This window comes from Ailuropoda melanoleuca, chromosome 10 (genome assembly GCF_002007445.2).
Source record: "Ailuropoda melanoleuca isolate Jingjing chromosome 10, ASM200744v2, whole genome shotgun sequence".
Lineage (NCBI taxonomy): Eukaryota > Metazoa > Chordata > Mammalia > Carnivora > Ursidae > Ailuropoda > Ailuropoda melanoleuca.
This window is the reverse complement of record NC_048227.1, coordinates 41,713,870-41,739,068: the sequence shown is the minus strand read 5'-3', so window position 1 is coordinate 41,739,068 and position 25,199 is coordinate 41,713,870. Positions and strand designations below refer to the sequence as shown.

General features: G+C 39.8%; 2 protein-coding genes across 2 annotated transcripts in view; both read right to left on the bottom strand.

Moving 5' to 3' along the window:
- Positions 1 to 821: 821 nt before the first annotated feature.
- GJA10 (gap junction protein alpha 10) lies at positions 822 to 25,026 on the bottom strand. The gene is given in 6 exon segments (XM_019805792.2): positions 822 to 1,577; positions 1,911 to 2,244; positions 8,060 to 8,435; positions 8,437 to 9,498; positions 22,541 to 22,641; positions 24,990 to 25,026. Coding segments are annotated over 3 exon segments (1,461 nt in total). The 5' UTR covers positions 9,483 to 9,498; positions 22,541 to 22,641; positions 24,990 to 25,026; the 3' UTR covers positions 822 to 1,577; positions 1,911 to 2,205.
- CASP8AP2 (caspase 8 associated protein 2) overlaps positions 22,763 to 25,199 on the bottom strand; it is a 39,421-nt gene continuing 36,984 nt past the window's right edge. Inside the window, exon 10 of the mRNA XM_002925092.4 lies at positions 22,763 to 25,042. Within this exon, the coding sequence (XP_002925138.1) occupies positions 24,986 to 25,042 (57 nt within the window). The 3' untranslated portion in view covers positions 22,763 to 24,985. The remainder of the gene's footprint in view (positions 25,043 to 25,199) is intronic.

Below are 25,199 nucleotides of genomic sequence, written 5' to 3'. Positions count from 1 at the left end.
AGGGAGGGAGACGGGGAGGGAGGGAAGGAAGGAAGGAAGAAAGGGAGGGAGGAAGGGAGGGAGGGAAGGGANAGGGAAGGGAGGAAGGGAAGGGAAGGGAAGGGAAGGGAAGGGAAGGGAAAAAAACCTGATCATTTATAACTGATGGTCATTTGCTCCTTCGACCTTGACATTTGCACTTGTGGCAGGAATGACAATCATAGTTTGTAATGGAATAAAGCCATTGTGTTCTGCAGAAGAGAAGCATTCAAACACTGTCCTGCTCCAGACGGGCAGTGGCCATCTTCCTGCCTTTGTGCACCTTCGGAGGGATTCCTATCACCTTCCAGGGTACAATGAGGATTCCCAGACTGGCTACCCCTACACCAGTCCCTGCCAACAGTTTTGTTGTATCTATTTGGGAATAACTAGGCTGGTCTTTCAAACAGTAGTTTGAACCCATCACCCTCACCCCTCAGTTAGGATGCACTAGCAAGACTCTATTTGATGTTTAACATCCGCTTGGGATAGGGCCCAGAGTGGAATGGGTTTCCAATTCTCCCCATTGAGCACCCTCGTTTTCCAGAGAGATGGAAAAAGCCACTCATCCCACATCCCATTACGCAAGTGTCTTTTCTTTCATTTGACTCAAGAACATGATACCTTCTACCCTCACGCCTCCGGCTCCTACAGATCCCAGCATTCACCTGCCACTGGCCTGCTCAGTCAGCCAGGAAGAGGCATCTCTGGTTCTTCATGGCTAGTTTTACTCGTCCCCCTTGAAGACGAGTGCATCCCTGAGGCAGTGAGCCTCAGCCTAAAGCCACAGATGGAATCCATCAGAGACAGGCCAACATTTACTGGGAACATCACATTTTTCACTCATCCTTTAACTTTTTTTTTTAACTTCTATTTGTGCTGTATAGTTGATGACCCTGTAAAGGCTTAAATTAAAGGGGAAAAAAAATGGTGCCATCCAGGCTTCTGAAAGAGTCTCTCATAATAAACCTACTGATAGCACATGACAGAACACCAGCAAATAAGAAATAGACTGGAGAGCTGAAAGCGGAAGGTAATATATTATCTTCGGCATCTATACAGAAACATACATTCATGCTGTGCTGCATGCTGGGCATCCAGGATTTCGAATGCACAGGCCTGATCCTTAAGCTTCCACAAGCTAGTTGGACAGGCAGATGTGCAAAAAAATCATTGCCCAGGGGCTGCTGACTGTTACGGACAAGAGAGAGCATGGCTTCATGGCTTCCTGGAAGGAGTCCGCACCTTGGAGCAGCTGGACCTGGGTTTGAATTCAGCTGCACATCAGACACTTTAGCTGTGCAACCTTTAGCTGTGGGGCAAGTTAGTCTCTTTGAGCCTTCTCTTTTCTTAAAATGGGGATGAACAATAACTTTACACTGTTGTACAAGGTAGAGATAATGTGTCTTAAGCAACTGGAATATGGTGTGCCCCTTAATGGTACCCACTTGGACTTGGCACCGGCATCATTTTCATCCACCTGGTCTTCACTGGCTCTTCTACCAACTCACTGTGGAACAGATCATGCCTCTTCATATCTCCGCACCTCATTTCCACCTCTGCAAAGTATGGGGACAGAGAAGACTCAGTAGCCATTTGGGCTAGAAGCACAGACCAGCCCCATCCAATGCTGGGCTCCCTTCCACAGCATCCCAAGCAGTTCCCCAGTATATCAGGGTCCTCCAGAGAGGCAGTACCAATAGGAGATTGATCAATCGATCAATCGATCAACCTATCCATCTATCTATCTGTTCAATGGTCTCAATTGCTGCTGTGCCGCCGCAGAGCAGTGGTGCTCTCTGCAGTGAGCAGGCACCAATCCCACCGGGCTGCTAGGTGGGAGGATAGCCACTTCTCCATCCTTCTTCCCTCAGAGTGGCAGCAGCTCTTACCCCGAGATTTTCTCTCCTGGTGCACACTTCCTCCCTGCCTCCTCCTGCCTGAGATCGGACTGGTGTTGAGGCCAGGTGGGGCAGTGAGAGGTTGATCCCAGCCCCATTAGGGGAGGGTCTCCTGTGGTGGTGGGTCCAGCTGGGATCATCCTGTATACACCCATAGCCCAGTGGGTGTCTCTGTGGAGGGAATGGTTCCCGCAGTTCTTCTCGAAGTTTGAGCTAACAAAAGTGCAACTTTTCTCCTACAGATGCCAGCTGCTCCTGGGTCCATTTTTCTGGCCCCAACCATGAATTATTTTTTCATAATAGATGAAAGTTCTAGAAGCATGTTCTGAAAGAAACAGGAAACAAGACAAACAAAACAAAATAGACTCAAAGGGCTTATAAAAGTCCTGCCCACCCATCTAGGACTCTGTGTATGTCACAAATACCAGGGATCCAATCAAAACCTGAAGACAATTCTCCCTAGGTTGACCCAGAGATGAATGACCACAGAAGAGGTTCTGTTCCCTGAAAGATCTGAATCCCACCTGCCATCTTCTTATCCTTCTCCAATTATTGTTTTTTGTCCAAAATCCAGGTCTAAAACTGTAAGCCAACCTTTTCCAAAGCTCCGTCTTTGCTCCTTCCACAAGTAGCCAGATTTTTGGCTTTGTATTATGTGGACGGGAAAAGGGATCCAAATGTGGAACATTCCATTTTGTAATAATCTATCCTTGATCCTAAAACCCCGATAAACTTAGGCTGCCTTGTGCAGAGAGAGCAAGAGGCAGTAATGAAGCATAGAAGGAGCTTGAGTTGAGTCAGAAAGGCTTGAAATAAAATTCTAGCTCATTTACTCATCCAATAAACATTAATTTATATCTCTGCTACTTCCCAAGGAGTATGCTTCAACACATCCTAATTGTATGACTTTGGACAAGTCATCTATTTCTTTATCCATAAAATGGCGATAATTACAGGGTTACAGAGAGGAAGCCCATGACAGTGTCTAGACTGCCATCAGGCCCTTAATGAAGTGGGTATCTTTCCTCCTCTTCTTCAGATTCTTTGGTAATTGTTATGTAAAACTTCTCAGCCAAAGGGCTCAATAAATTAGCATACTCCATCCTCAAAACACCCATCTAATAACCCTTCTTCATAATGTGGAGTCAAAAAAAGACCTTCTCAAATGAGAGAAAGAACCTAGAAGTAACAGAGATTTTAGATTTAATATAATAGTAAAAATTCAAAGATGCCATCAACAGGGATAAGAGACAAGCAGACTGGGAGAAAATGTTTCCATATATATATAGAGACAAAAAGTTAATATAACACCATACAAGAGCTCCTAGAAATCAGAAGACAGACAAATATCCCAACAGAAAAGATAGATGAGGATCATTCATAGTGGAAATACAGATGACCAATAAACATATGAGCAACCTTACTAGTAATCACAGATGTAAATTAAAACAAAGGGAAACATGGGGCCCTGGGTGGTACAGTCAGCTGTCCAACTCTTGGTTTCAGCTCAGATCATGATCTCAGGGTCGTGAGATGGAGCCCCACGTCGGGCTCCAAGCTGAGCGTGGTGTGCTTGAGACTTTCTCTCCCTCTCCCTCTGCCCCTCCCGCTCGTGCTCTCACACTCTCTCTAAAATAAAAAATGGAAGGAAAAAAAAACCAAAGGGAAACACTTTTAGTTCACCCGACTGGGAGGAAAAAAGATAATGGCTGGTATGAATAAGAGAGTGGAGAAAGAGGTGCTAATGTGCTGAAGAGAATAAACTGGTGTTGGGGCGCCTGGGTGGCTCAGTCGGTTAAGCCTCTGCCTTCGGCTCAGCTCATGATCCTGGGGCCCTGGGATTGAGTTATCGGGCTCCCTACTCAGTGGAGAGCCTGCTTCTCCCTCCACGCCTCCCCCCACTTGTGCGCCTTCTCTCTGCCTCTCTCTCAAATAAATAAATAAAATCTTTTACAAAAAGAGAGAGAATAAATTGGTGTATTCCTTCCTGAGCAAAAATTTTCAGCATCTATCAAAATGTAAAATGTGCATGTCCATTAAAACCAATAATTCTACTTCTAGACACCTATTAAAGATATATATATGAAACATTCCCTGTAACATTGCGTGCAGTAGAAAAAAGTTAGAAGGCTGACTAGCCATCAAGTATCTTATGGCTCATCCATACCATGCAAAAGTATGAATTAATGTAAAACTGAGGCCGTTCCACAGGTTCCGACATGGGAAGACCCCGTGACATACGAACTGAGCAAAAGCAAATTGCAAAGACATCTCCACATCTCTACATGATCACATTTGTATTTTTAAAAACCAACATGTATATGTGGACATACATTTGTCCTCAAAGACAGATGACGAATACCCTGAGGAAGGTAGGGGAAATGTACCCCAAGCTGTTAGCAGTTGCCTTCAGGGAGTGAAGTGGGAACTGAACACAGCTGAGAACAAAGACAGATGAATCCTCACATGGTCAGGTTCACATTTTACTCTCTATGTTCTTTTATAAGGCTTGAATTTCTTTCAATGAGCATGTATTACTTTAATTTTAAAAACAAGAAAGTCCGTTCTTCCATGCAAACCCTTAACGATGGTCCCCTGGTCTGAGCCACATGCTTCTCTCCCCTGGGCCACTGGGTAAGCCTGCTAGCTGGCCTCCCTGACTGCACTCTTACCCCTTGTCTTAGTCTATTCAGGCTGCTAGAACAAAATACTGTAGACTGGGTAGATTATAAAGAGCAGAAACTTACTTCCCACAGCTCTAGAAGCTGGGAAGCCCAAGATAAAGACGCTGACAGATTCACTGTCTGGTGAAAACCCGTTCCCTGGTTCATAGAGAGCTGTCTTTCTGATGTGTCCTCACATAGTGGATAGGTCAGGGAACCTTCTGTGGCCCCTTTTATAAGGGCACTAATCCTATTCATGAGGGTTCCACCTTCATGACCTAATCACCTCCCAAAGACCCTCTCCAAGTACCATCACATTGGGGATTAAGTCTCAACATGTGAATTCTGAGGGAATGCAAACATTCAGACCTTAGCAGCCCTATAATAGCCTCTCCAGAAAGTGGGGTTTTTGAAACCTATGTATCAGATCACCCCATCCCTGTGCCATCCAACCTAAACTCCTTTCCATGGCCTATAAAGCCCTATATATCAGCTCCTGTCTGTTTAAACCTCATCCTTATCTCTCCCTTCCTTTATCATGGCCCAAGAGAACTCTCCAGGGCCTTGGCATGGTTGGCCCCATCGGTCAGGTAAGGTCTTAGGGCAGGTGGTACATCCCAGGCAGAGGGACCAATAAGTGGAAGTGTCCTCACCTTTTGAAGCTACAAGAGGAGAGCACTCTTCATCACTTATATGTCCCAAAAGACTGGAAGAATTCACAGGGCAATCTTCTTCCTAATGTCAAAATCTCCCTTCTCTACAGCCATGGTTCTGAACTCTGGCTGTGCATTGGAATCATCTGGGAGCTTTAAAAAGTACAGGTGTCAAGGCTCCATCTGCAAAGATTCCTACTGCGGCAGTTTTCAAAGCTCCCCTAGTGATTTCATGTGGAACTGGGCGCAAGAATTACTGCCCCACAGCATCTTTGCATTCAGGAACGAGGACAGTTCTCCCTTAGAGTGTAGTGCAGGTTCCTACAACTCAGCCAGCCCTCCTCCAAGGGCTCACGTGGCCAGACTGAAAGGCTGCTTTCCATGCCCAGCTAAGTCTGCCCTCAAAGAAACAACCTTGACAGAAGTTTATTTAGCAATCAGTGAGCATGGACTTGAACAAATTGTGGGGTTTGGGTGACAGCAAGGGAAATGTCTCAGAGCATAAAATCATGGCTCCTCCCAGTAGCTTTTGTGACCTTCCAAAATAGAAATCATTTCACTCTGAAACATCAGCTACTGAGGTAAGAATGCATCTGACTGAGCCCTAAAAATTCTGCCATCCAGGATCAACACAATGTAAAAAGTAGTTTACAATCCATATATTGACAGCGGATGATTATAATCCTGTTTGCTGCACTGACTTCTAATTACAGAGGGATCTGTAGGCAAGGAGCATAATGTCTCAGCCACAGAGCTCTGGAGTTGATAGCTGTGGTCTCAATCCCCAAATCTTCCTACCATCTGGGGAGTGAAGTGGCCTATCAACCCTGTAAGGGGTTTGGTGGGAAAGTGACCAGAAGTAGGAAAGCTCTATGGTCAAAGACATTATTTGTAATTCCTAGAAACAGAAAAAACAGGGAAGAAAGAGGAAGAAAAAAGAAAGGGGGCCTGTCATCTTCATCATCTTTTCTCCAGGCTTGTAAGATTGGCTGGCCTCACCCAAAAGATAATCCGAAAGATTTTAAAAATCTGCCTCAACTAAACACTACCGTCTCTCCCTCAATTCTCTGCCAATACAAAGACTCCACTCACATGGAAGGAGGTACAAGAAAGGGAAAATGAGTAAAACTGTCTTGCTGACTTCACAAACATAGATAAGAAGCAGTAACCCCCAGCAAGGTTACTCTAAAATAGTGACTCTCAACCCTGGCTGCACGTTGCAATCACCTTGGGAGTTGAAAAAATACTAATCCCAGGGGCGCCCAGGTGGCTCAGTCAGTAGAGCTTGTGACTCCTGACCTTGGGATTATGAGTTCGAGCCCCACATTGTGGGTAGAATTTACTTAAATATCCTGATCTGCATCCCACCCCCAGAGATTTTGATTTAATTAGAATTGGATGGGTCCTGGGCATGAAGATTTTTTAAAGCCCCCAGATGACTCTAAACTCATAACCAGGGCTGAGAACCCTGCTATAGCTTGGTGTGGGGTTCCAAGTAGCCACACTCTGATCCTAAACATAGTCTCCTGGGTAGATGACTGGTCACTGAGAAGAAATGAGTATCAGTTTGAAAGAAGTATTATAGGAAAAATCTAGGTAGGATGATTCCTCCTCATGATACGGCTTTAACACAGTAACAAAGTATCTCTGAACTCAAAGGAGATATGTAACTGGGGTTGAGATTCGATCAATCATCATAGATTTAATCATTATCATTAACAGGAGAAAGCAAGTGTGTGAGCTCAACCAAGTGAGCTCAACTAGGAAGTTCCCCCACCAAACCTGGGGGAGTTTCTTTTCAATGGAAAAAAGCTGTTAGAAGCAGTGGATAAAGCAAGTGTCATTCTTTTTTCCAGAATTGAGAAGAGTCCACAGTAAATATCCATTATGTCTTAACTATGAGCAGGAAATGTTTATTTCACACTGGCTTTTCAGAAAACAGAATTAAAATCAATACAATATTGATTTCAGTCTTTGTGAAATATATCACCAAATATTTGTATATGTTTTTTAAATTCCACAGCTATGAAAACAATGGAACGCACCCTCCTTTCTTAGTGAGACAAAAGCAGCTCAAGGTTACAAATGATGCCTCTTCTGATCCATTTTCCACACTGTGACAGAGCTTTCTAAAATGTAACTCTGATCCCATAACTTCTCCACTGCACCCCCTTTATGGGTTCTCCGTTGCCTTCCCACAAGACCTCGATGGCCCCTTCTCCAGCCTTCCCTCTCCATAGCCTTCCTACCCATCAGTGCCCCAGCCACACAGAGCTCCCCAGACAGCCCTGCTGTGTCACACCTCTCAGCCTTTGTCTGTGCTGCTCTCTGTACTGGGATGACCTTCTTTCATGTACCCCAGTCCTCCTAGGTCTTGAGAAACTCACACATCTTTTAAAACTCATTTCAAAAGTAACTTCCACTATGAAGCTTTTCCTGACCCATCCATAAAGAATCGACCACTCCCTCCTTTGCCCACCCACCCGTTCTAACATGGCACCTTACACTTGATCACATTTGTATGCTTACCTGTCTAACTTTCCCATTCTCAGCCCTTTGATGGCAGAGACAGTATTTTATCCATTTATAAACCCAGCACTTACAAAACTGAATGATATAAAGTAAGTTTCCAGTAAGTTTATTTCATAAATTGAACTGAATGTATTGAATGACAGGATTTAACTCCACAAATTAACCTCTTCTCCCTCTCTTAACACAAACATATACACACCAGGAAGCTGGAAAGTGAAGGCTAAGAAGTAGCCAGAGTGGAAAATCTCTTGCAATTTTTCTATGTTCAGTCAGGCTGTCTGTCTTTACTTACCATTGATGTTCTGTACCCAGTGGCTGAAGGCAGAGGCGAGGGGCTATTTTCCCGGTGCAGAAGGTCCAAGCAAGAGCTGTTCCGAGAACTGGAGCTTCCTGAGTCACTGTGCAACTGTCCCTTTTCAGACAGCAATCTGGACAAAAAGCTGGCCTTGCGACTGCCCGGGTGAGATCTGTCTGCCCAGACCCTGCTCCTCCTCACACTGCCATCGCTGGCTCTACAGTAACTGTGCAAATCTGTGAGAGGCTCTGCTGAGTGTCGTCGATCCTGGGACTGCTCCCAGGTTTCTATTGCATAGGTTGGACAGTGTCTAGGAGCTATCTCTGTAGCTATCCAGGACTGGGACTTTGCCTTTTTTAGGGCAAAGGTGTGGTTGCTGTCCGGGGTGCTGAATTTGAGTACTGGGCCTTGGGCCTTGGACGTGGAGCTGTCCACAGTGCTGATCCTTCTCAGCCCACTCTTTTTTAACACAGCAAGGGTCTACTTCAAGTTGCATGGGCTGTGAGCTTTGCCACGTGGTTTTAGACTTTGGCACATTGACTCGAATGACTTGCTGTTGATTGTTGGCTTGAAGTAGAGAGATTCTTTTAGGCAAGGGAGAGCAAATCGTACACTCCTGGACCACTGAATATTTTTTCAAATGGAATGGGGTGCCGCTTTCATCCTCAATGCCCTCATTGCTGGATTTCTCATAAAGTGCCCTCATGATTTTCCTGATTCCCAGATGAACTATTTCTAGTATATTGAGGAATAAAGAGATAGCTGCAATGCTGTGCATAAAGAGCATGAAAATTGTCTTCTCTGTGGGCCTGGATACAAAGCAATCCACTGCATTAGGGCAAGGAGGTTGACTGCATTTGTAAAGGGGATGCATTTGAAACCCATAGAGAATATATTGGCCTATCATGAACCCTACTTCCATCACAGATCTTGTCAAGATGTGTAAGACATAAGTACGCAGCAGACATCCTTTCAGAGGGACTTTATGGATTCTCTTCTGCTCCTCTAACCTCTTCAGCTCTCTATCTATCCTTTGTTGCTCCTCCAGTTCAAGCTCTGGATTCTCCATCTGGACTCGTAAGTGTGACTTTTTCTTCTGCCTCTCCTTCTCGAAGGCCCTGAGTCTATAAAGTGCATGGCCCATATATACCAGAGAAGGAGAAGACACAAAGATGATCTGTAAAACCCAGAACCTGATCAAAGAGATAGGGAAAGCATCATCATAACAGATATTGTTGCAACCTGGCTGCTGGGTGTTGCAGGCAAATGCTGACTGTTCATCATCCCAGACATCTTCAGCAGCCACACCAAGTACCAGCATTCGGAAAATGAAGAGAATGGTCAGCCAGATTTTCCCCACAATAGTTGAGTGGGAGTGAACTTCCTCTAGGACGCCACCTAATAAATTCCAATCCCCCATGGTAAGAGACTAATGTCTGAAACATACAGAAAACACTGAAGTTAATAGCATTCATAGATATAATGTACAAAGACACAGGCTCATCAATAAAAGTTTCTTTTTTCATGTCAGCAAAGCTATAAAGGATTTTCCAGCCCTAATATGTATGGCCCATGCTTGATGAAATAGGATAGTTTCAAGGAATACGTTTTTGGAAAACAAAAAACTAAAGACCCTGCGCAATCTGATCCAATTTCCTGCCTATCCGCTCCTCTCCCACACAAGATGGACTATCATTCCACCGTATGCAATGGCCCTCACATTTGTACAATGCATTCCATCGCAAATTTTGTACATTTTTCTACCATATCAGATGCACCATTAACCAGACATCTTACATGATCTTAACTAAGTCTTAACTTCTCCAGGAAGTTTTCCCTAGCCATCCCAAGCCAGAGTGATTTTTCCCATTCCTGAATGCCCACGCTATTATTTATACCACTCATTTGATATTGTGCCTCACATGAATTTTGTGATGGTTGTGTCTTATGTCCCTCTTTGTGGAAAAGTACACTCTTTGCAGATGGAGCATTTTCTATAGCATTTTGTTTATGCACACAGAAGATATCATTAAATAATAATGGGATGAATTGTCTCTCCATTTTAACCCAGTTCCTTGACCTTATCACTGGAATAATCATCAACAAAAAAACAAAGTAGATCACATTATGTATTATCCATGGCTCCCACTGCAAGTAAAGAAAACAAATTAGCCAAACAAACCCTCTGAACAGGCACAGCATCGCAGTAAAGATTAAGCAGACAGAAACAGTAACATACATGTGATTATATCCACAAAGCCACATCTGGAACAGCATGTTTTCATGAAAGCTTTGTTAACTTAGAAGAAAAGTGAATATAAACTGCTTCTCTAGTAAGCTTGGGATCTAGGAAAGACTCGAAATATAGCTGACATGAATAAGTTATTTGGTTTACCCTGAAAAAAAAAAGAATGCTTTTCAAAGTTTGATGAGATTAAAATATTTGATAGGTTAAAGGCTTCTAAGAGGCAGAAGATTTCCTGATATTAAAGGTATACAGAAAAAACAGGAAAGTGTTACTAAGTTAAAACCAGTAATGAAAGAATCTTCCCCTTCCATAATTCATTCAATAATATTTACTAAAATCTTAAATATTACCTAGGCATTGTCCTAAACGCCAGGGAATTCAACAATGAACAAGATATACCTCATCCAGCCTTCACACCACTTCGTCAATAAGGACTCTCACTAACATATAAAATGGACAAATAGTGAAAAAGAATAGATGAATAAGTGAATATCAACTCAAAAATACAAGAGAGGGGCATCTGGGTAGCTCAGTCAGTTGAGCGTCAGACTCTTGGTTTCGGCTCAGGTCATGCTCTCAGGGTTGTAGGGTTGTGGGATCAAGACCCGTTTCAAGCTCTGTGCTCAGCCAGGAGTCTGCTGGAGATTCTTTCTTTCCTCTCCCTTGGCCCCTCCCCCAGTCTCTAACTCTCAAATGAATAAATATGTCTTTAAAAAAATGCAAGAGAAAAAACATAGAATCATTACATCGTCCCTACTTATCTCTCCAAACATAAAATAAATCCCAGGTGGAATAAAGTATTAAATGTAAAAAAGTCGGGGCACCTGGGTGGCTCAGTCCTTAAGCATCTGCCTTCCACTCAGTGCGTGATCCCAGGGCCCTGGGATCGAGCCCCACATCAGGCTCCCTGCTCCGCTGGGAACCTGCTTCTTCCTCTCCCACTCCCCCTGCTTGTGTTCCCTCTCTCTCTGGCTGTCTCTATCTCTGTCAAATAAATAAATAAAATCTTTTTTTAAAAATAAAAAAATAAATGTAAAAAAGTCAACCACAAAGGTATGAGAATAAAATATAACATTTTATAGTTTTGAAGTAGAGTAAGTCTTTTTTAAGCACATCAGTGCCAGAAATTATAATTGAAAAAAGTTTTAGATTTTACCCAATAAAGGGGAATGGCAAAAGTGGAGATGTCCAGAAGGCATCTGGGTCTAGAGAATAAAAACAATGAAAGGTACAAACTAGAGATAAACAGTTAAACATTTATGAACAATCACTGAATAGGGTAGAGATCACTTAGGGACAAGACAAAGTAAGCCAATGACAGAACCCTGAGAAATAGCATAGGAAAATACGTCTACAAATAAAAATGAGAAATGGCCAACGTGGGGACAGGGGACCATGAGAACAGTGTCACTGAAGCCAAAGGACAGAGTTTCAAGGAGAAACATAATGCCAAATACACATACACATACTCCTCTATTTATATAAATTAATTGTGGGATATACCATTATCAGGGATTGGAAAACAGTATTTGTAAAGATGTCTGTTCTCCCCCAAATTAATTGATCCATAGATTCAATGTGAGATTTTATATCAGAGTAAAATAAGATGCTATAAATGTATATATGTGTGTATGCATATGTATATGAGGTATATATCTGACTATATGAGCATGGAGGAAAAAAATACAGGGCACACACCAGGAAATTAATATAGGTTATTGGAGGTTTATAGGAGGTTATGAGGGTAGAGCGGCAAGGAGAGGCAAAAAAGAAAAAGGAAAAAGAATAAAAACTCTTCTAAGCAAGCATGGCAGATTTTTATCCAATGTAAATATTTATGAAAATTTTTACTTGTAAAATATGCACGTATATGTATACATAAATTTTTTAAATAAAATTTAAATAGTAGATACCTCAGAATTTGGGAGGGGTATTAATGAAACTTTTATACTTTATGTACTTGAGAATTGCTTGAAATTCAAAAATTAGGAATATAGTCACATGTAGTACTTGCAAATAAAAAAAATAGATTTTAAAATTTTGGATTTATGCCTTACTAACAAAGCAATAATTTACTAAGTTCTATCCTCTCAAAGACTTTAGGTCTTTTCTCATTATTCCTTTAAAAATCTCTGGATATTATTCTTTATTAAAAAGTAATTCCTTTATCACTTACAAAAAATCTAGACCTTCTCTTTTATATTAAAACCCTGAAATAAGAAAGCTAACTCATTTCATTAACTTATTCTCTACTTCGAAGTCCTGAGTCCTAAACCATTCAATGTTTATTGCCACTATCCCTTTAAAGCTTGGTAATTATTACCTTTAAATAGCAAGTAAAAGAAAACTGGGCCAACGAGAAAAACAAATACAATCATGCATATTGGCATGCAAGAGCAAAATCCTCAAATATTCCTATGTTTCCTGTAACTACTTTTTACCAATAATGACTACAGGTCTTAGAAATATTCTTGAATTCTATTATCAAATACTAACTTAGCATCTCCCATGTAAAAACTGGAGCTCCTTTCCTGAATTTTATTTCAGATCTAATCTTTCTTTCCCCAAAGGGATTTTCTCTAGTTCTCATAAAGAAGTCCCCATATTTACCACCTACCTTATGGACGGTCAAAAAAAAAGAATAGTAACAATTGGGCTCAAAGAACCTTAAAGTTGGACCATGAGTGGCTAATTAGTGAACAATCGCTGGTGGTTGCAGACATAAAGGCTCTCATCAGCTCTGATTCTGGGGCAGAATCCAGAATGAGCACAGTAATTTTGATCAATAGAGTCTAACCTACTTCTCCCTGGAGGTCAAAATGTCCTTTGGGGCTTCGCAATTCTCTTGTAGTATTTTCTTCTAATTGACACCATACCTGAGCCTCTCCTGGTGTATCTATCGTATTTAGAAATGAAAAGTGAAACAAATGAGAATTTTCCTTTTTTATTTATGGATGGTTACAGTGATTTGAGTTTTGGGTGCACTTCTTCCAACTGATTGCTCTGGGAATCCATGTCACAGATCAATGGGTCATGTCCAATTTCACTCAACGGCTGCCTGGGGTGAATCTTGCCTCATCAAATGTGAACAAGTAACAATGGAGTGACAAACCCAAAGTGTTCTTGCAAATCATGTTAGGCTGAAAGTAGAAACATCTCAAAAAGATATCATTAGACCAGAAAGGGGGCTGCACTTGTCTGTAAATTAATTGTTCTAGCACTACTCTATTAGGTTAACAGGCAGCTCAGGAATTTTTTTCAGTAGGTAATCTGAAAGCCTTAGAAAGCTATGTCAAATTTTTGTGGAGTAAGTATTTGAATTCCAGAAAGGTCCAATGACTTGCCCAATGCAGAGACGAGGTCTCTCAACCCCCAGTCTTGTAACATCTACGTCAGTCACATCTCAAGCAGTCTTACTGCCATCTTAGAGGGGGTAACAGCAAAGGTATCACTGGAACCCAATGATGACTTCAAATCAGGGCTCTGACTTCAAATCAGGGCTCCTATGCACATTTTTTTAAAGTAGGCTCCACACCCAGCATGGAGCCCAATGTGGGGCTTGAACTCAGGACCCTGAGATCAAGACCATAGCTGAGATTAAGAGTCTGACACTTGGGGCACCTGGGTGGCTCAGTCGATTTGAGCATCCAATTCTTGATTTCACCTCAGGTCATGATCTCAGGGTCGTGGGCTTGAGCCCTGAGTTGGTCTCCGCACTCGGCAAAAAGTCTGCTGGGAGATTCACTTCCTCTCCCTCTTCCTCTCCCCCATGTTCTCTCTCTCTCTCAAATAAATAAATCTTTTAAAAAATTGTTTTAAAGTACATAAAACTACTGATAGTTCCTAAGTATCATCTAACTATTCTATTTTCACATATTTAGTTTTAAAGAAAGGATAATAAAAGCTAAACAGGTGAGGTTAAATTTCCACTATCTGGCATACTAGCCTCAAGTACAAATTATCAGAATTAACTAGAACCAAAAACACATCATGTATTATGTGTATTTGTATGGTATTGGGCACACTGTCCCAGAAAGCCCTTGACATATAATTCTAAAATTCACCTGAAGAGTAATGAATGTAATACCTTTAAAGCATTTTGTCAAACATTAAAATCATACAGTATGCATAGAATAATTCAGAAGGGTACGCAAGAAACTCCTAACATTAGTTGCCTCAAGGGAAGGTAACCGAGCGACTGGGGAAGAGGTGGGATGAATCTTGTAGACTGAATCCTCTCAACAGCAAATGTACTGCCTACCTCAAGAAAATAATGTTTAAACTAGGCAGTGAAGTAAAAATAAACACAACCATATGTCAATTTTTTAAAAAAATCTCCTGCAGATGAATCAATCTGATCATTCTTGAAGACTTTTAGCAAGCAGATAAGTATCCTTAAGGCAGAGGCACAAAGTGGGCAACTCTCCCACAATCTCACAGTAATAATTCGAAATGTCCTGATGAGGTGAGTAATACTGCACTGCGCTGCTGCTGGGGAAGTAGAGCTCTCTCTACCCGCTGCCTCATCCCTAACCAGCCCTAAGGCTCAGCAGGAATTAGCACATGAAAGGATGAGAACCACTTCCACAGAGAACAAGTCACTTCTTTTTTTTTTTTCCAAGTTCCTACTTTCTCTCTCTCACCAAGTTATGTCCAATCTATGAAGTCCCTGGCAGGCCCAAGACACACTCCGAGAAACAGAAGAGAACAGAAAGTTTAGAGAGAACAAATGTCTCAGGATGGAGGAAAATGCACATGAAGTGAGAGCTAGTTACTGCCTCTGTGCTAGTCAACGGTACCAACGCTTACCGTGTCACCTCATTTACGGCCACGACATCTCCCCTAGGAGCAGGAGGGGTTGTTGGTTTTCTGCAACCAGCTGTAAAACATTAGGACTGGGAAAGCTGACATAATACCAATGAAGAGAAAGTACGAGTAATATAGGGTAGCAGCAGAAGAGGAAAGCTCACTTGCATCAAGTCCCTCATCCGCTAATGAGATTCAGAGGGACATACCATGAGAAAGTTAAGAGATTGCCAGGAGAAAATGTGAGAAATGATAGAAACTGGGTTAACCTATCAGGTTCCTAGCAAAGAATTTGGTGTTCTCCAGATAAAAGGTATTACCATGCCAAAAAATAATCACTCCAATTATAGAAAAACAGAACTGCAAAATAAAAGGTCAAGATGAGTGACTTTCAAAACATTGTAAAAGCAGAATCTAAAGTCAATTGTTAGGAATTCCAATTTAGAAAAGGGTTAAAAGAGGCGCTCTGGCTGAAGCCAGCCAGGACAGAGAGCCCAAGACTTACCCACTGCACATCCCTACTTCCCCCAATTCGAAGGCTTGCCTGAGGAGTTCATTTTGAAATCTTGTTTTAAAAATAATCCCTCCACTTCCATAAGGAAAAGAAAATCCAAAGATCGTGAATTTCCCAAATATACAACAGGATAACATTTATTTTTTTAAAAGATTTTATTTATTTGAGAGAGAGACAGAGCAGGCGCACAAGACAGAGTGGAGGAGGGGCAGAGGGAGAGGGAGAGAATCTCTAGCAGGCTCTACTCTCAGCACAGAAACCTACACAGGGCTAGATATGACGACCCTGAGATCACTACCTGAGTCAAAATCAAGAGTCAGAGGCTTAACCAATTAAGCCACAGGCACTCCAGGAAAACTTTTAAAGTAGCAACTCCAAGCTAAAGTTTAATGGGTGACCCGTTAATATTCTTCCTTCTTAAAAGAGTTTTATATTTTCTTAGCACATACACTTTGCTTCAGCGAAGAAGTGAATTCGACAAATGAGGATGCCTCAAACATCTTTTGTATTTTAATCCTACGTGCGTCAAAAAAAATATGTCTGACTTCAATTATCAGGGCATTTCTGGGAAAGTGAAGTCATTCATTTCATAAATTAGCTCTTAAAATCTTGCCAGTAAGGATTTTAAAGTTTTTAATAATATTCACCTTCAAATTCTATTACCATTTACTTTCTCGGTGCTTTTTAAAAGGTAGTTCTAAGGAGCATGAAATTAGATCCCACCTTCCACTTGCAAAAACAGTCTATGACCAAAAAAAAAAAAAAACAACAAACAAAAACACCATTCTATGACAATGTCAACCTCAGATTAATGCACGTATGAGATGCAGAGTTAACTATCTCATTTAGAAGACAACAGTGCTTAATAAACATAGTGCTTTTGTTTCGCCACCTTCAGCCAGTTGCCTCTCCCAGGATGTGTGCTCATGAACCTAATTTATTTTTTTTTAAAGATTTTATTTATTTATTTGACAGAGATAGAGACAGCCAGTGAGAGAGGGAACACAAGCAGGGGGAGTGGGAGAGGAAGAAGCAGGCTCATAGCGGAGGAGCCTGATGTGGGGCTCGATCCTGAGCCGAAGGCAGACGCTTAACCGCTGTGCCACCCAGGCGCCCCTCATGAACCCAATTTAATCTACGACTTTGGTTCTCAATTATATACCCTTACAAATTTACTTTACAGGTATGCTTGCACATGTATGAAATGATGTGTACAAAGTGATTCGTTACAGAACTGTTCACACTTGCAGAAGATAGGAAATGCCAGCATGTCCATCAACAGGGAACTGGTTAAATAACTATGATTAATTTACACAATGGTATATTTCCAGCTATACAAAAGAATAAGAAAATGTACGGATATGGAACATTCTCCAGCATACATTATGAAATGAAAATAGCAAGGAACATAACTCTAAAAGGTGTGTTATCTTTTTGTAAGAAAAGAGAAAAAATAAGAAATGAAAATGCATTAAGGTAGTAGTAAAAATATACACAAGAAATTAATACGAGAGTTCCCTAATAGGGTGGACAAAGAAAAAGACAGGAACAAGACTCAGAGTGATACATTTGATATCTTCTTGATTTTTAAACAAATGTATTACCTGCACAAAAATTTCAATTAAATTTAAAAGTAATTACCCACAAAAAGCTGAACTTATGCCTTCCTCAACTCTTCTCTGCCTTGGCGTCCGTCAAGTACCTCAGATCATACAGAACTTCCTCTATGTTGCCCCAATTTGTTGCTTATAATAACACTAGTATACCACTTCTCACAGTTAGCTGGGTGTTTATCTTCCCAAAAAGCTGATCCTTCAGAAGAATGATTCATCTTTTTATCACCAGCTCCTCTCACAATGTCAGGACTTAGGCACCTCAAGTGCACTGAATCACTCAATCATAATCCTTGGATCATGACACACTGCTATTATTCTTCTATGCGTGGCTCTTTTTAAAAACTTTTTTAAAATCTTTTTTAAGATTTTATTTATTTATTTATTTGAGAAAGAGAGAGAGAGAAAGACAGCGAAAGAGGGAACACAACCAGGGGAAGTGGGAGAGGGAGAAGCAGGCTCCCCGCGGAGCAGGGAGCCTGATATGGGGCTCAATCCCAGGACCCTGGGATCATGACCTGAGCCAAAGGCAAATGCTTAACAACTGAGCCACCCAGGGACCCCTATTTTTTAATAATATAGTGAACATCCATGAACCCACACCACACTGAGAAATAGAACACTGACACCAAATTGTTTTTCTAGATGCTTCTTTCCTAATTCTTCCTTCGCCTTCCTGAATCTAGATGTAGAGCTTACAGCCTTCACAAAAATTAACTCAAAATGGATCATAGACAATACATTTGTCTGAAGGCTACATCAATTTTCCTGTCCTCTGCCATCATCTAGGCCACAGAAGTCTAGACAGTCTTGACATCCCAAGGACATCATACTGGGGCCACAACATAATGCTGATTGATCAGATGAGAATGAGGTAGCAAGTATGGTAGATGCTTTTGTAGTAAGACAGGCAAGCCACAGCACAGGATATAAACCCCCACCAAAACGAAGGGGCCTACCACCTCAGGGAAGTTTCTGAAGGTCCATCCCTTGCAAAGTGAGAAGAGATATTGCTGTCCTTCGCATTAAAATTACTGATAAAACCGGGGCGCCTGGGTGGCACAGCGGTTAAGCGTCTGCCTTCGGCTCAGGGCGTGATCCCGGCGTTGTGGGATCGAGCCCCACATCAGGCTCCTCTGCTATGAGCCTGCTTCTTCCTCTCCCACTCCCCCTGCATGTTCCCTCTCTCACTGGCTGTCTCTATCTCTGTTGAATAAATAAATAAAATCTTTAAAAAAAATAAAAATAAAAATAAAATAAAATTACTGATAAAACAAAACAAAACCCACAATGCTTGATAGGCCTTTATGAATTCCAGAGGACATCTGATGTGCTACACTGGCCAACTGAACGATCAACCTGCAAGGCTGTCAGTCTTCACTAGGGAACATAGAAAAGGCTCTGCAGCAAGCTTAGGCTGTAGGAGAAAAACAGTGCAAGATCCCAGCAAATCAGATGATACTCAAAGAGACTATAGCTAATAAATACGTTGCATGAAGTCTCTGGTAAGCCTCAAAAAAAGAATCAGTGTGCATACTTCCAGTGGTTTCCAGGTGTTTCTACATTACATGCTAGCACGAGCCAGCAGTCGACTGCTGCAATATTCCAACTCGAATCAGGACAAAATGAAAGAGGGAAATTTTCCCCAAGGATGGGTTTGGGATAGAGCATAGAACTTTTAACAATACATATATAGTTGTCTCCTTCACTTAGAGAGAGGGCCAAAAGTAGAATCTATTCAAGGACAGTGGCTAATGGCTTGACTGGATGGTTCAAGACTTGGAGAGAACATAATTGGATATATGACCAACACAACTGGATATATGGAAGCTGCAACGTGAATGGACTCCTAACACTGTACTCAAAGAGTGAAGATTGTATCCCATGTGAATATTCACAAAAGGCATCTACTTGTAGAAGAGAATCTCAACAATGAGATGGACAAGATAACACATTCTGGAAATGAGTCTCTTTCCCTTACAAACCCAGTGCTTACTTTCATGTAAAAATGGCCATATGGCAAGAAAGAAAGCTTTGTCTGAGCTCAACAACATGGATTTCTCCTCACCACAGCTGTTTTGGGTACCTCCATTGTGTCAAGCTTAACCTACCAAACACAAAGTCGAAGCTGAGTCCAAGTATGGACTAGCCAACTACTTAGTAGCAGGTGTATGACACCAGACTGACTCTATTCATGAAGGGAGAGGCAATCATATCCTTAGAATGGCATTATGGAATACCTGTTCATCATCATTGCATTCCACACATTTTCTGTTCAAGAAACGCATTTCACAGCAAACTAGGTTCGGCAAATGGGCTTATGCCCATGTCTTTCACAATATCATCATGTATCTCTTAGAGAAAACAGAAAAAAGAACACTTTCTAACGCATTTTATGAAGCCAGCATAATAATCTGAATACTAAAGCCTGACAAGACATTAAGAAAAAAAATTTGTAGCTCAATCTCACTCCCCCCACAAAAAATAACAGAAAATCCTAAACAAAACATTGGCAAACCAAACCTAATATTATATAAAGAGGATCTAATATATCAAAGTTAGGCTTATTCTGAGATTACAAGGTCTGTTTAATATTTAAAAATATAATTCACATTTACAAAATAAAAGAACATTTTAATAAAAATAAACATCCATTCATGATTTTTTTTAAAAAACTCTTAGAATGGAAGGAAACTCCCTTAATCTGTAGAGTATCCTTTTTTTTTTTAATTTACAGGAAGCCTCATATTGATAAAATATTATAGGTTCCACTATGAGATCAGGAATAAGAAAAGAATAAACTGATTCTAACACATATGTGGAAATATGAAGAGCCAAATATATCCATTACAATGGTGAGGAAAGAAAACAAAGTGACAGAATTTGTCTACTGAATATCAAAACTTACTAGAAAATAATTAAGAGAGCAATAATATGGGTGCAAGAGTAGACAAACAGACCAATAAACAGAAGAGAAATTCCAGAAAGAAATTCATGCATATATGGGAACCTGATTTGTCGCCAAGGTGGCAATGAAGAGCGGTGAGGTATAGACAGTCTTTACAACAAATGAGAGTCAATTGGATGTTTTTTAAAAACAGAAATTAAAATTACCCCCTACCTCACACCCTACAAAAAAATCGATTTCCAGTAAACTGTAGATGTGAATGTGAGGTAAACCAATAAGTTTTTGACATTAACATAAGAAAATATCTTCATCATCTTGGAGTTGATAAAGATACCTTCAACAGGTACTACTATAAATTAAAGGAATAAATTAAATCTTCATTAAAATTAAGAATGTCTGCTCATCAAAAAATATGTGAACCAATGAAAGGCAAACTGAAGTGGGAGAGGGGATTTCCACATACAGAATAAAGGGACATATCCAGAATATAAAAATAATTCTACAAATTTTAATAAGAAAGGTAGATCAGAGACTTGAACAGGGACTTTACCCAAAAAAAAGGATATTCAAATGGCCAACATTCAGGAGATATCACTCCACCAAAATGACTAAGATGAAAGACTTACCATACTGAGTGGGAGAGGGCATGTGAAGAAACTGAACTCACACTACTGAGGAAGTGTAAATTGATAAACACACTCAGGAAAACTGCTGGGCAGTGTTTACTAAAGCTTCACATCTGCATACCCCTAACAGGTATGCATCCAACACAAATGTATCCATATGTGCGGCAAAAAGCATGTACAAGAATGTTCAGACCAGCGATGTTGAAATAACCCCAAACTGGAAACAACCTAAATGGAAGATCCTCACAAACCTGAGGGAGCAAAAGTCAAATAAGGGTATGTATGATGTATGATTCCACCCAACAGTTCAGAAACAGGTAAAACCAACCTACGGTAATGTCAGCAATAGCGCTGATCTCCAGGAAGAGGAAGGATTATAACTAGGAATACCGGGTGGGGCTCTCTGTGGGAGCTGACAAAATTCTCATTCTTGATCTGGATGCATTATACAAGTGTTCACTTTGAAGAACTTACAAAGCTCCTTCTTTTCTCAGTGACAGAATTTGATTTTTAAAGTTCAACATTTTTAAATTTATACCTTCATCCTAACAAGGCAAGAATTCTACATTCTCATGGTCCCTTGATCTCCATGGTGTTGATATGGCCTAAAATTAATTCTGGATTATGGACATACTTCCTTTTTCTCTTTCGTGTCTTAGTCACACTTTGCCAAGGTATCTAACCACTCTTACTGCCTAGCTCTTGTACTATCTCTTGGGCTTATTTTTTGCTATTTTCTCCAAAAATGTTTACAATATGGACTTTTGAATGGTAAATCTTAAATGTTTTTATTAAGCCCTCACATTTGAATAACCTAAATAGATGTAAAACTTTAGGTCCAATACTTTAAAAGGTTTTCTTATAGCCAGTATTGCTCTTGAAAAGCCTGAGTACAAGAAAAACTTTTATTTTTTTTTTTACAAGAAAAACTTTTAGATTTTTCTCATTATCTCTAATACTCTTAAATTTCAGTATGTGTCTAGATGTGGGTACTGTCTTCTTCTTTGGTACTTTACGGCCCTTTTAATCTTCAAATTTTTTATCTTGGACCCTTCTTGTTATTTGAATGTTGGCCCATTAACTTCTATCCTTCACCTCACTTCAATCTGCATCCATGTTTTCTTTTTTCTTCTTTTTCTTTCTTTTTTTTTTTTTTTGCTTCTTTCTGGAGAGTTTCTCAATTTTCCAATTCACTAATTTATTCTTCAGCTGTATCCATTTTTTTACTCCGTTTATGTTATTTTAAATACTATGGTTTTTACATTTCTACTTGGGTCATTACTTCTTATTCTTATATTGCTACAATCTTCCCTTTATTTCTTTTAGTGTTTATGAGCTTAATTTTAGATTTTAATGGTCTTTAATGGAGTTTTCTTTTGAACCAGTGGCATCTCTTAGTTATCACTTTACTTTGGGCTGTGAACTCACTTACCTAGTAGTGTGGGCTCTTTAGAGTGATAGTATGCTCTGGGGAAAGGCTGAGGGCCAGCCCTCTGGGCTATGCTGGGGGTTCGAAGAGAGGCAAGAAGAGAAAGCCCTATGGTGGATAGCCCCAACACTACAAAAACTGACTGTAAATTATTTCCAGTTTTTGATCTACCAAGTAACCCTTCAGATCAGAGCGCCCTCTTCAGACACCATGGGAGAAATGGCAATTTCCTAAAGCACTTCCTAGAGTCTAGGGCCAACATTGCAACCTACCAGTCCTATGAGTCTGGAGGGGGAGGAGTGAACAAATAATGCATGAGCTAGTCAATCCTTACCTGTTTTCCCCAAATCTTCACCCAAAAGGGCTTTTGTGCTGCCCAGATTTTATCTGTGAGGATACCTGCAGCAGAGGTCTGGTTCACTGTACTAGTACCTGCTGTGAGAAAGCAGGCAAAGGCAACTGGTTTTCTCTAATGCATCTACTCAGACATTCAGCCAGCCACACCCCCACCAAGAACCACTTCAAAAACGGCTCCCATGTCCCCTGGGAGTTTTACTTTTTTTTTTTTCTTTTAATCATTACCTAAACACACTAAAAGAAACATTCTAATCAAAATATAACAGAATTTACATGGCTTTATTTATACATTATTGGTATTGAAAGCAAACTTTATACAAAAAGTTTTATACATATAAAAAAAATTCTTGGCTGGGCGAAGCCATTTATGTGTGTATACACACAAACACACATACACACACACACACACAAAGTATTTTACATCATTGTAATTATACATATTTACAAATACACTATTTAGAGTATTTTACAGTTTACCGAAATGAGAGGCAATTAGAAAAGCAAATAAAAATGGATGAAAACAAACTAATTATTTAAAATGCTACAAAATTATTTTGAAAAATCTAGAAAAGAAAGTCGTTTCTTTGAAATATCAAAACTAAGGTTTCAATGCCATTTCGTTGTTGCTTTTATCTTAATAACAAGTTCTGTTTAAAAATAAATATCTTGACCAGTAACAAGTGAGCAAATCAGACTGATGACTGGAACAATCTTAACATGCTGACTTGAGATTAAAGAGTCAGCGAGTTAATAGCAAATGATCAAATATTCCATAAAACTGCCCTCTACTTCCCCATTTAAAACATGAGGAATTCCAAGCTTCTGTGTAGTATGCAATATCAACTAAGACTCCAAGGAGTTCAGCAATTTATCTGTAATGTAAGAAAATGCTAAAGTTATGATTCTATTTTTCTGATATGACCCTTTTTATAAGGTGTTGTTCTTTAAATGAGTTCACTTAGATATCAAAGATATCAAAGATATTAAAAAACTAGCTTTTTACAGAATCAGTTTGGTAACTTTACTTCTATATTCTGATTTTGACAAGAATTTAATGAGACCGTAGTACTTGGGATGGAAAAAAATTAGTTAAGAGACAGCTGGAAATAAAATAACCTACTGTTTTTGCTATCATGCAAGCAAATAAAATTTCAAGTATCAAAGCCATTAAGATTTTAGATTTGTAATGGAACTACTAAGCATAACTTCCAGACACAAGTTAATTCTTTCATGAATGTATATGATCTTCACAAGAGAATGGAAGTCACATTTTAAAATAACATTCAGGTAAAATAAAAACTCAGCTGAAGTTCGTAAAGGCAGTGAAAATTTTAAAACAGTAAATCTGAAAAATAATCAGGCCATTTCAAAAAGATCTTAAAGAATAAGCTTTTTCCATTTAAATTCTCCATTATTCAACTTTACATTCTGAATTATGTAAATAGGACTTTAACTTCACAGTAAACTGCTAAATATCTTAAGATCTCATTAGCAAATGAGCTGCTTAGAGAGGAAACTGAAATTAACAGATTATCTCAAGATAGTAATTTACACTGGGTCCAGAATTAGACGCTTCACACTAAAACCTATGTCCAAATACAGTTTCTATTCAGATTTAATTTGAACTGAATTTAATTTGAAATTAATTTGAAATTAGGTGTTCTGCATTCAAATAATTATGATTACAAATAAACTGAAAACAGTGATAGGTTATGTATCTTTATAATTCTCCTTATGTGAAAGTCCAAAATATCTAAGCAATTGGTTCAGGTCTTACAGAAAAAAACCCTGCTGATAATTATTGCCTTAATAAACCTGTATAGGAATAGCTTAAATAAACTGAGGAAACATGCTTGTGAACATTATTAATTTAAATTAACATAGTAAATCATACCATCTATTCAGATGACAGATTTCATGTTTATGAATTATGTATGTTCTATATTTTAAAAGTACTTAGTACCCTAATTAAAATTTGAAAAATATTAAATTACAAAGACTACAGATTTCATTGCCTGTGAAATATATGCTATTCCAGAATGTTTTATTTTTCTTCATCTATAAAAGATTTTTTACTAATCATCAAATGCATTTCCCCTCCACCTTAGACGCCTCGGCAATCAGAAGGCTGAGGAGAAATATAATATGGCATGTCAATTATACTTAAAAAGAGAGAAAGAGAGTTGAGGAGAGATGCCATGCTGATCTGAACTGCAGCAGGCTTCACTCTGAGCATGTCCCTGTGGATGAGGTGACCTTAGAATCCTGCATGAGCAGTCATCCTCCAACCTGTGACTGAAGCAGGAACTCAACTGGATGTCTCTCACCCACTACTCATATCTTCAATGACTAACAGGCCATTAACTGCACAGTAACAGTGTCAAACATTTACTTTACTAGTCTCCTGTGGCAGAACCATTAACTACCTGCATTTTGACTTTTCAAAGAGCTTCATTAGCTGCTGGAATCTTTCTGAGACCTGAAAAATTTTAAATGAGTGTTAATTACAAATAGCTCAATATTTTTTTATCTGTGATGAATATTTTCATAAAAACAGCTAAAGACAGAGAAAGTTGCCCTCAATAATAAAGACATGAAATAATGTTTGGAAAAACGAAGTATCTTCATACTAAAGG